The 12,062-nt window shown below is 47.7% G+C and overlaps 1 protein-coding gene across 1 annotated transcript in view; it reads left to right on the top strand.

The window, feature by feature from the left end:
• Positions 1 to 1,677: 1,677 nt before the first annotated feature.
• The window catches only part of BIN3 (bridging integrator 3), a 48,393-nt gene continuing 38,008 nt past the window's right edge, over positions 1,678 to 12,062 (top strand). The window contains exon 1 of the mRNA XM_003272857.4: positions 1,678 to 1,773. Within this exon, the coding sequence (XP_003272905.1) occupies positions 1,766 to 1,773 (8 nt within the window). The 5' untranslated portion in view covers positions 1,678 to 1,765. The remainder of the gene's footprint in view (positions 1,774 to 12,062) is intronic.

The raw sequence follows: 12,062 nt of genomic DNA, 5'->3' as shown, positions 1-12,062 counted from the left end.
GGCAGAACATGGGGAAGGGAGGAAGCAGGTGGGAAAACTATTCACAGGTGTTAAATGCCAGGAGGCTCCTAAACCCACAGCAGCCCTTCCATCCATCACACTCTCTGCAAAGCAGCAAGGACTCTCTCTCTCGCTTTACCCACACTCTCTGCCCAGGCTGCCCTTTGGTGACTTCTGCTCTTCCTCTTTACTCTTCAAGGCTGCTCTCGTGCTCATTTTGGCCTGTTTCTTGAGGAACAACATGGTAATGAAGCTGATCTGCACGATGTGCTTGGGGACCCAACCTCCACTGGAAACTTCAATTGAGTCAAACTATGGACTCTCAAGAATGGAAATGGAAAACACAAATGAGAGACTGCATCCTGTGGCCCAACCTCCTACCCCTCCTGCTCAAGCCCTCTACTCCACCCTAGGAGGTCAGAACAAATCATACGCTACTTCTCCTGTAGGTCATTGGTCATATTTTTCCCGCTAGGTCATTTGATTAGCAACTCCCTAATCAGTCCCTGAAACAATCCCAGTCCATCTGAGAAAGGAGAATTCCTAGAGAGAAGGTCACTGGGGGCCCAGCAGCACCTGCACGGGCCTCACTGCCTTCTTGTCTCTCTTCTAAGGCAGGGAGGTACTTAGCGGTGGGGAAACCAATCAGCCCAGAATCCCAGGCAACTTGTGAGCCACTAAGGCCCTGAATTCTGATTTCAGGAGACCCGAGGCAAGTCAGCTACTTGCTTGGACCTGTCTGTGTCTTAGCCATGGTAAGTTCCCTCTGCCTGGACCCTCCTAACCCCTCATCTCAGATTCACCTGGCTAGCCACGATTCTGCCTTCAGGGCTTGGCTTACACACTGGCTCCTCCTGGAAGCCTTCCCCAAAACCCCATGTGCTGCTTCAGGGTCCCCTTCCAGGCTGCCACCACACCTCATTCTATCCTATCATATAGCATGATTGTAATTGCCTGCTTGTCTCTCCCTCCAGGAAAGTAGCTCTGGGAAGGAACAAGGGCAGGGCAGATACTTCTTTGAGATGGCTGTATCCTAAGATTGGCTCAGTACCTGACACTAATATTAGTGCAACTAGTATTAGTTAAATGAAGGAACAGAACGAATGGGGCAATTTACATCATTTGAGTCCTGTAGAGGAGACCAAAGGGAAGCGCTGAAAGGCAGGGAGCAACCCATACTCTGCGTCTTATTGTGTTGAATAAATCTACAGAACATTCCAACCTGAAAAGCACCTATCTATTGATATTCAGAGCCCTGTGCCATCTTGGAGGGTAAACGTCCATTTGTTTGTAACAGGTAATGCATGTGTGGTGTACAAACTGTAAAAGAGGAAAGAGCATTCAGAGAATGTAAGTTTTCCACTTTCTCCATCCCGAATGGCTTCTCCTCCCACAGACAATTGCTGCCACTGTCACTGGATTAGAAACCACTTGACAGAGGGGACAGGCCAGCTAAGGGCCCTGCGTGGTCAGGTGAAGAGATCTTTAGGAGTCAGTGTTGAAGGCAGAAAACGCCCCCAGAGGTCCCCCTCATCCCCCGTTGCAGCCTGTGTCTCTAAGTGCTTGGCCACAGCCAGACGGTCGCCGGCAAGGGAAACTCCGCGGCGAGCACGCTGCAGCATAAGGGTTAACGCGCCGGGCTCCGCCTCTTCCGGGCAGAGAGGCGGGCTCTACGTCACTTCCTGGAGACTGGCTGAATCCGGAAGTGGTCCCAGAGGAAGGAGTTGTGGCTGAGGACCCCGGCGGCAGACCCAGGTTCGGGACCATGAGCTGGTGAGTGAGGCCCAGGCGGCGGGAGCTGCTGGACCCGCGGACCCGCGAGGCCCCTGGCCCTGTGTCAGTGCCGCGTCCCGGCTCCCTCCGGTCCCGCGCGACCCCTCCGCCCCAGAGCAAGGCCCGACAGCCCCTGCTCTAGGGTCGTTCCCTCGGTGCTTTCCCGGAGTCGCCATCTCTCAGCAGGACTCCCGGGGAGAGTGGCGAATGATCCTCTTAGCCTGGGACTCCGCGTCTGACCCCTGTTTTGCCGGACTCGCGTCCTCCTAGCTCCTTGAAGTGAGGGACTTCCTTGTTCCCTCCTTTTTTAAACACCCATTGAGGTGGAGTCAGTGTCGTCTTTCTCTCCTGTGGGCATCTCTGCCCCGCGCCAGTCCCTCCAGAGCTGTGGCCCTCGCTGTGGCAGCCTGGACCCAGTTCACTAATCAAAACCCACTCTCTTTTGGTAACTATCCTTTGCACGACTTAGCAGGCTTCGAAAGACAAGGAAAACTTGCTTCTCTTTTTAAAGGGGCCAGAGTTACACTCCACACACACCCTCAAACTGTGGGATTGGACTGGTTTTAATCATTCCAGGACTATTACTCACTGCCTGCCCTCTAAATAGGCATGGTTAAGCTTAAACTTACGGGAACTATCATGCCATGAGAAAAGAGGCCAGGGAGTCTTAGAGTAATAGAGTCACAATTCCAGTTGCTGCAGAATGATGTGATACTTGGGTCATAGTAGACACTTCATAATGGTGTATTTATTTTGTAAGACTCAGTTTGCCCAAAAGGCAATCCCCATTTGTTTCTCTCGATTATTTATGTTCACAGGAGAGAACTGTGACTTGCCTGCCTTCCTGGGGCTTTCTTAGAGGTTAGAGGATACTCATATGCAGGACCTTACCTTACCATCAGGCCCAAGGACCTGTATAGCCACAACCCTGGACCTCAGGGGATTCAACTATAGTGTGTGAATAAATTGAGCCCCAGAGATGTACAAGATTAATCAGCCCATGGACATAGGGAACATATTTGCCACCCTGTCCTCAGAGTCTAGTGTGTTTATTTATGCAAAGTGCATGATAACCAGTTATGAATGAATTAAGATAATAGAATATCCTTCAGGAAGGCTTTTGCAGCTTAATTTTGGCCATCAGTGGAGACCGCAAGCAGCTGATGTCAGTCAGTGTCAGGGACAGCGCTCTAATGTAAAATGCGAACCATCTGTCCCCTCCCCCACCTGTTTCTTAGACCAAGATTGATGGACAAATGTCAGACAATCACCGCAAGCATGGGAGGGAAGCCCGAAGCAATGCCCTAATGAGCCCCGGCAGGAGCTGCTGCTTTTCCCTCCACCATTTGCTCCAGGAGGCCAATAAGGGGCTGGAGCCTTAAAAAGCTACCTTTCCTGTCTTGTTATAACCTAGTTAGTGGTGGGCAAAGCGGCAATTCTTCAGTTCCCTTTTCCAGAGGAATTACGTCCTTTCAGTGTCATTCTGGGCCCCCCAGTCTTGGGATATAGATATCCTCTTGGCTGCTGCGTCTTGAATCTTTGGAGTGTTCTTGCCTAATTTTTCAAAGTGGAAATGAGGCAGTACAGATGCTTTATATTGCCTAGATTGGCATTTACTGAACCAATCTTTCCTTCACAAGTTGGGAGAAGAGCAGAGCAGAAACTAATAAAGGTAAATGATTCTCTGGGTGATCTGAAGCAGGTTGTTTCCACCTGTCTCACAGAAAGTTTCCCTTCTGAAAAAAATAGCCCATTCCTTAAAGGTTAGCCTGTCAGGTTGGAGAGAATTGAAATTGACAGCTGTCTAACGAGCTGAGATTTTCATCTAGTAACTTTAATTTACCAGTACGTGCACATCTTGGTACCTCCTTGGACTGACAGTCACAACCAGAAGGGTGGCTTTGTCCCTCAAAGCTGAGATTCCTTTCTCTTCCCCCTTAAAGGGCTTCTACGTCATCTCTTGCGTGGACCCTGACCCTCTCTCTCAAAGAGGGGAACAGCACCGGCGCCTGGGCACACAATCACACTCAGTTCCTAGCTCAATGGCTGGCAAGGAGACCGGGGCTGGGTCCTTCTGATTCACTCCCTGAGTGGTTTTCCTGCCCCCGGAATGAATCCATCCATTCATGTGAGACTGGAATTCTCATTAGGAGAAGAGACCAGAGTGACGTAGAGCCATCATGGGAGGCTGATGCCCAAGGTCAAGTTCACCAAGTACATGGGCTGTGCCAAGCCATCATTAAATAAGGCACATGGCCCATGGTCCCCAGAGGGTAACCATTGTTCTGGGCTAGGCTGAGCTTTCAAAATGTCACAGTGAGAAATGTCCAATATTGATGCCCTTTGCACACTGTGGACTTTGCATGAAGAGTGAGAGGCCTTTGTTCTCTGCTTCCTCTGTGCAGGCAACCCGCCCACCCCCTGTTTGTTTAGTGGGTACCTGCTGCCTTCCTGCACAATCTACCCATCCACTCCCCATACACCCATCTGCCTTTCAGCAAAGTGACCCAGTGGTCTGTCCTACTAGGAAGAAGGCATTTGATATTCACATCTCAGATCACAGATTCACTTCTTGGCCTCAAGCCAAATGTTTCTCTCTCTCTTGCTCTCTTTTTCTCTCCCTCTCTCCACCCCACCTCCCCCCGCCGTTTGCCCCCTCCCAACTTTCTGTCTCTCCTCTCCTCCCCACTCACCCCCTCCCTCCCTATTTCTGTCTTCCTCTTGTCTCCCTTTCCCCCTTCCTGTCTCTCTCTCCCCCGTCTTCCAGCGTATACTCAGGTGGCTTTATTGTGGTATGGAGAGAGGAATAAGTAGCATTAAGAATAGTGACCTTAATCTAAGCTGGCTCCAGGAATTGTAGCCTCCTGTTGAACCATACACCTTGATGATTTTAGGCTTAAATGAGGAGGAAAAGGGAGTACTGCAAGAAATCTCCCTATACCTAGGGGTCCAGTAGTTTGACAAAAAGGAAGGAAATTAGAGGCAGAGCAGATAAGTGTGAGTAGGAGTTAGAGTGCTGCATTCAGGTTCTGGCTCAGCCACTCAGAGCGTGGCCTGGTCAAGCATTGAACCGTTCTCTGTCTTGGTTTCTCCATCTGTAGCATGGAGCGGCCATTCCTGCTGACAATTTGCCACCTGAGCCTGCTGTGAAATGAGTGGAGTGATGATATTTTTCTGACTTCCGGGGTCTTCTACCTCTGTCTGCCCTTCACACTTTGGTGTTCCTCATGCTTGATCCTTTTTATTTCTTTCCTGTTTTCACCCTGTATTCCCTTGCCATCATCTTCAGGATAGAGGCCCAACTCTGGGCCAGGGCTTCTGAGGCCCTCTGGGCCTGGCTGTCCCTCTTCACTCCGTGTGTTCCATCCTCCAAGCTTCTCCTGCTCTCTCATGCCCCTGTGCCTCTGGATAACTGTCCCTTCTGCCTGAAATGCTTCCCCTTCACTCACACCCTGTCCACTAGGCCAGCATCCACTCATCCTTCAAGCGTCAGGCCACGCTTCACCTTCTCTGAGGGGCTTGCCTGAATGGCCCCTCACACCCTGCCATGCTGCACTGGGTGCCGCTCTTCTGACCTTCATCAACCGCTGGCTGGTTTACTTGTCTGTGAGTTCTTGAGTAGGGGGACTGTCTTGTGGTCATCGCTATTCCCTAGCACTGTTCCTGGCAGTCAGGAAGTGTTTATTAAATATATGAATGGGGCCTTTTTTCCCTTTTCCTGACTTGCCTCAGCTCAGGAAAAATGTTTAGATAAAAACGTGCAGAACCTACAAACCACTTCCTAAAATGAAGAGCCTCTGAAAGTACTATTGTTAAATTGACTGACAAGTGGCTTCCAGGTCAGGCTGCCTGTGATTTCTCCTCCCCACTCCTCTCTGATCCTCCACTCCAAACTGCTTTGCTGGGTTTCTTCTGTACTTCCATAGTGCTTCTCTTGTAGCACTTCTGCATCCTTCTAGGTATCACAGACATACACCTCCCTTCCACACCAACCCCATGAGAACAGGAGCGACATAGAGCTTCTTCATCTTTTTGTACACATAGTGGGTATCGTGCACATAGTAGGTATCTAACAGGTAATTGTTAAATGAATGGAATATAAAGAAGGTAAACTTCTGGGTCAAACAAAACCAGTATTCAGTTTTTTTCTCAATGAAGTCCTTTCCCCTATGATTACCATTGCTGTCTCACATGTGTAGAGTGCTTCTAACTTTTCAGATGGCTTTCCCATCCTTTGTCTGACTTCATGCTTACGTCTGCGCAAGCAGTGCAGTCTTATGATCCCCCTTGGTAACTTACTAGAATTCACTCAGCTAGTACCTGGAAGAACTGGAACTAAAATGTGTCTCTTGAGTATTCTGTCCCCATGATCAGGAATATTAGGAGAATAGCAGACCATTCCCAAGCTGATTGGATCATGGAGTTTCGCTTTGCTAGGGTGTGTTGACACTAGCAGGTTGGTAGTGAATCACAGGGAGTTGACAGTCTTCACACACAAGTGATAGAGGAAGTCCTTGTGCCCTGCAGACCTCTAGGTGTTCTGTAACAGGCTCAGCTTCTTCCACCTATGGGGCCCCTGCCTAGGGCAGCCTCATCACTCATGTCCTCTGTGACTTTGGACACACCAAGCTTTTCTTCCTCTCTGGAGAGCATAGTAATGCCTTGAAGACGGGCCCTATAAAATGTCTGTGAGATTCTGTATGTGAGCTTGCTCTTATTTCAGGTGTTTAATGAGAGGAGAAGGATTTCTTCCAGATCTTGGAGCAGTCAGAAAGAGTCAAGTGTCTTGAGTCCCACAGCTACTTAGAGGTGTTATATGTATTATACCCTTTAAGGAAATCTGTCGGGGTAATCTTTAGAGTCAGCTGTTAACCTATTAGAATTGTTTTCCCAAACTCATGATTTTGGTGGCTAATCCATCAAATAGGGCCCAGTATAGTGTGATGCACATACATGGTGCTCAACAAATATTTGTTGATTTAATGCTTGTTCAACATTTATAATGTGCAAAAGTCTGTGCTAAACATTGAGGAACATTTAAAAGACTTACATGAGTCGATCTCTGTCTTCAGCCAGTGTATGGAAAGTGCTAGGGATTCAAAAGGACAGCCAATCACTAAATGTCAGTGTGGCATCATCCAGAAAGACTTGAAGCAGGAGATGTAATTTTAACTGAACCTTGACTTAGCAAATACTTGCTGTTTCATGGGAGGGAGAAAGGATCCAGGTTAGAAGCATGGCATGAAAAAGGTGTGTAGAGTCAGAATGCGTCAAGAGTGTTTGTGCAGACTGTCAGGAGGCCAGCTTGGAGGTGGTAAATGGTGGTTTGGGTAGAGGCTGCATTGGGGAGAATTGGCACTCCACCTCAGGGCCACGTTATGTAGTGCTTTCAGTGCCATGCTGAGGACTTGAAATTGAGCCTAGGCTTTTGAAAATTGAAGGCTTTCGAGCAGGGAAGTGGCATGGCCAAAGCAATGATTTAGTCAGATTATTTTGGCAGTGGCCTGCAGGATAACTCAGAAGAGAAAGAATGGATCCAAGGATGCTAACTTGGACAATAGTTTCCTTTTTTTTTTTTTTTTTTTTTTTTAAAACAAATGGGGGGGTCTCACTATTGCCCATGCTGGAGTGCAGTGGTGCAATTACAGCTCACCACAGTCTCAAACTCCTGGGCCCGAGAGATCCTTCTGCCTTAGCCTCCTGAGTGGCTGGGACTATAAGCGTTAGCCACCACACCTGGACTAGTTTCCACAATTTTTTTAACATAACTCACAGTTAGAAATACCTTTGATATCACAACTCACACACACACACTTATACTTGAAATAAAAGTTTCACACAGTATGTGTGCAGTGCACTCTGATATTTTCTATTATGTTCTTTTTCATGGTTTTTTGTTTTTTGAGACAGGCTCTTGCCATATTGCCCAGGCTGGAGTGCAGTGGCGCCATCTCAGCTTACTGCAACCTCCACTTGCTGGGTTGAAGCGATTCTCATGCCTCTGCCTCCCAGATAGCTGGGATTACAGGAATGCTCCACCATTTTTTAGTAGAGACTGAGTTTTGCTGTTAGCGAGGCTGGTTTCAAACTTCTGGTACAAGTAATCCACCCGTCTTGGCCTCCCAAAGTGCTGGGATTGCAAGCATGAGCCACCGTGGCCAGCCTTGTTTGTTTTTTTGAAGAATGACCCACCTCAGTTGACTTTTTTTTCTTTTTTTCTTCCTGAGGTGAGTGCATATGATTTTTTAATTTCATGACTGATTTTGATCTATGTATGCAATGGAAGACTGTGTAGCAGTTTAAATGACCTTTGAGTGATAGATGTTCTACAAAGACCTCAAGTTTGAAAACCACCTATCTAAGAATATCATTACAAATACTCAGACTATAAGCTAACACCTTTGACTCCAGCAACTAAAGATAGGGTTGCTTGTGTATTTGGTTGTTTCACTGGGTTAATAAGAAATAACATAAGGGGCAGCTGTAAAGAACACTGGCTGAGTTCTTTATAAAAACTTATTCCATAGATTTGAAAACTGTCAATTGCTTTCCAGAAAAGAAAACGCAAGTGAACAAAAGCTCATACAAAGATGTTTGGCCCTATTAGTGATCAGGAAAAAACAGATTAAACCAACAATGAGATGCCGTTTCACAGCCATCAGACTGGCAGAAATTTTAAAGCCTGACAATGCCAAGTATCTGAGGGTGAGGAAGAGTAGGATTCACATACACTGCAGGAGGGGGTGTAAATTGGAGATTTTGCAGTTGGAACAGTAGCTGTCCCCTACCCCAGAGAAAATCCCATACCTCCATGCAGCAGGGGACACATGCAGGAGTGTGAGGGGCATCGTCATGTGCAGATGCCCAGCTTCTGGAGAACGGGGAAATAAATTGTGATGTCTTTCCATGATGATATATTATGGGCTGGGCGTGGTGGCTGATGCCTGTAATGCCAGCACTTTGGGAGACAGGCAGGCAGATCAGTTGAGGTCAGGAGTTCGAGACCAGCCTCACCAACATGGTGAAACCTCGTCTCTACTAAAAACTACAAAAATTAGCTGGGCATTGTGGTGCATACCTGTAATCCCTGCTACTCAAGAGGCTGAGGCAGGAGAATTGTTTGAACCTGGGAGGTGGAGATTGCAGTGAGCTGAGATCATGCCACTGCACTCCAGCCTGGGCAACAAAGTGAGACTTTGTCTCAAAAAAAAAAAAAAAAAAAAATATATATATATATATATATATATGTAGTAGTTAAAATGGGTAAAATAGAGCTGTGTGTACCAATGTGGGCAAATCTCAAGAATGTAATGCTGAATGTAAAAAGCTAGCTCCAGAATGATACATTCAAATAAATAAGAATGATACACTCAACATTGTAGGCTGGGCATGGCGGGTGACGCCTGTAATCCCAACACTTTGGGAGGCCAAGGCAAGCAGATCACTTGAGGTCAGGAGTTCAAGACCAGCCTGGCCAACATGGTGAAACCCCATCTCTACTAAAAATACAAAGATTAGCCAGGCGTGGTGGTGCACGCCTGTAATCCCAGCTACTAGGGCGGCTGAGGCAGGAGAATCACTTGAGCCCAGGAGGCGGAGGTTGCAGTGAGCCGAGATCATGCCACTGCACTCCAGCCTTGGTGATAGAGCGAGACTCCATCTCAAAAAAAGAAAAAGAATGATACATTCAACATTGTACTATTTATATAAACATTAGACCTATAAGGCAATACTGTATTTTGCATATGGACTTAAACTTATACAGTAAAAGTATGGGAATAGTACTAAATTTAGAATGGTGGTTACTCTAGGATAACAAGGAAGGAGAGAAGGAAATGGAAACTCAGGGGCCGGTCGAGGTGGCTCACACCTATAATCCCAGCACTTTGGGAGGCCAAGGCGGGAGGATCGCTTGAGTCCAGGAGTTGGAGACTAACCTGAGCAGCATAGTGAGACTGTCTCTACAAAAAAAAAAAATTTAAAAATAGCCAAGGGTGGTGGTGCAAGCCTGTAGTCCCAGCACTCAGCAGGCTGAGGCAGGTGGATTGCTGGAGCCCGGGAATTCAAGGTTGCAGCAAACTATGATCACACCACTGCACCTCAGCCTGGATGCAGAGGGAGACCCTGTCTCAAAAAAACTAAGTTAAAAAAAAAAAAAAGAAAAGAAAAATACAATCTCAGGGTGTGATGCTCAGGGAGACTCAACAGTATCTGTACCGTTTTGTTGCTTAAATAATAATATCTAAAGCAAGCGTGGCTTCGTTAGAATTTGACAAAGCCAGGTGGTGGATACATGAGTATTTATTATATATTCCCTGTATTTTTTGTGTATTTACAATATTTCGTATTTTTTTAATTTTTAAATCATTGCTGGGGCAGATCTCACTTTCCACAGCAAGAGAATGTTTGCCCGCACCTCCTCCCCCCGCCCCCGCCCCAGAGGGTGGGGACGATCTAGGGAGGGGGCCTATAAGTCAGTTTCCATCCAGCCGTCTTCCTTCTACCTCTTGCTTTCTAGGGGCCAAACTTTCGGCAGAGAAGAGGAAAAAGGTAGTGTGAGAGCTCTTTATAATTGCTAATTGGTAAGAGACAGGAGCAAAGGTGAGATTAAAGATGGTACCTCAGAAGCTAAACAGCCGGTCTGGTGCTCTCAGAGTCTAAGCCACTGTCAGCCCATCGGAATGGAGATGAGGCCAGTGGAGGTTCTCTCTCCTTGTGGAGTCCTCAGGGCAAGCCTTTCACCTCCAAATGCAAACCCATTTTCTACCCCTGCTTACCTTACAGATCAGAATGAGAATAGGTGATTACTTGTCTGTCAGATATTAGGATCTTCTTAAGGGGCTGCAAAGAAAATCCAAACTGCCTCCTTGAGTTGCCTGCCTTCCTCTCTTAAGTGCTCTATCAGCCTCCACACTTTTGTCAAAATCCTTTCACTATTTAGGGGGAAGTCGCCACTCAAATTTAGGCAAACTTATCACTTGGGCCTGGTGGTGGTGCATCACAGTATGGGACAGCTGCTTGCCCCCAAAACAAAAAAATAATTTCAGGTTTCCTAACCATTCTTGGGGGGTGAGTATACTTAACTCTGTAACTTCTTACAAGTCACCCCTTCTGGACCTGGTTGGTCGTCGTCATCAAAATACCACTACTACCTTCGCAAAAAAAAAAACAGACTGCTTACTGTGTGTCAAGATCTGTTTTGAGCATTAAACTCATTTAACCTTCATAGCGACCCTAGAAGATGAGTAAATTATTTTCCATCCTATTTTATAGATAAAGAGACGGAGACACAGGAAGGTGAGGTCACTTGCCCAGAGTCTCACAGCTGGTAATATGCAGAGTGAGGTTTTGAACCCCAGCTGTCTGGCTCCAGGGTCCATCCCCTGATCTAGTGTGCTGTTTCTCCTGTGAAGTGCAGGAGTGGACACTTCAAATAAACTGATGTATCAGCAGTGCCTGTGCAGAGTCCGGCAATAGTAGATGCTCAATAAATGGTTGCTTTGTTGAGATGATCGCCCAGCTCTCATGTGACTTAACGTTGTGTGCTTCATTCTGTCTTTACTTTTCAGAGGTCAGCCTGTGGAGTGGTGGGGAAGGAGGGATCACAGCTGAGCTGGAAGGTTGCTCTGGTCCAAGTCACAAACCGCCAAGTCACAGTCATCCCTTTTATTTTTAAACACACACATACCTCCTTGGACTGATGGCGGGTCGGGGTCAACTTCTGTGTGTTCTGGTTTTGGCTCAAGCTAATTTAGAGAAAGGACTGAGGTGGGACTGGAGGCTGTGGTCATAGGCACTGGAAAGGACTGATTTCCAGCTCAGTTCATGTCCCTCTCTGCTGGGGTCTCCGCCTTGCTCGGACTGAACTTTCCTTGGCCTTTAGCATTGTAGCCAGCTGGCCCGACAGACAGAGAGGATGGCATCCAACCAGCAGCTGTTCTGCCGGACCTAGATGGCTCTTGATAAGCCCTGCCCCGGCTCTGGCCCTCTGTTGTTTCTCTCCCACCGTTAAGGTGGTGGTGGCCTTGTGGGGCCTCAGGCCAGAGCAGGCAGCAACCCAAGGGTAGAGTAACAGAAGGCCAGGGGGGAGGGGCTTGTCCTTCCAGCCTGCTGGAGCTGCTGCCTCTCGCCCACCTTCCTGCTCTTGCCGAGACAGTGACTCAGGCCCAGACCACTCCCCCGGGAGCCAGGATTTCAGCCACTATCAACCACCACCGCCTACTCTTTGCTCAGCCCTTCCTCCATTCTCACCTCCCTTACCTCCCCCGCCCCCAAAACTGTGGGTGTCT

Source organism: Nomascus leucogenys, chromosome 8, assembly GCF_006542625.1.
Source record: "Nomascus leucogenys isolate Asia chromosome 8, Asia_NLE_v1, whole genome shotgun sequence".
Lineage (NCBI taxonomy): Eukaryota > Metazoa > Chordata > Mammalia > Primates > Hylobatidae > Nomascus > Nomascus leucogenys.
Note: the sequence above shows the minus strand (reverse complement) of the source record. Positions and strands in the feature narration are given on the sequence as shown.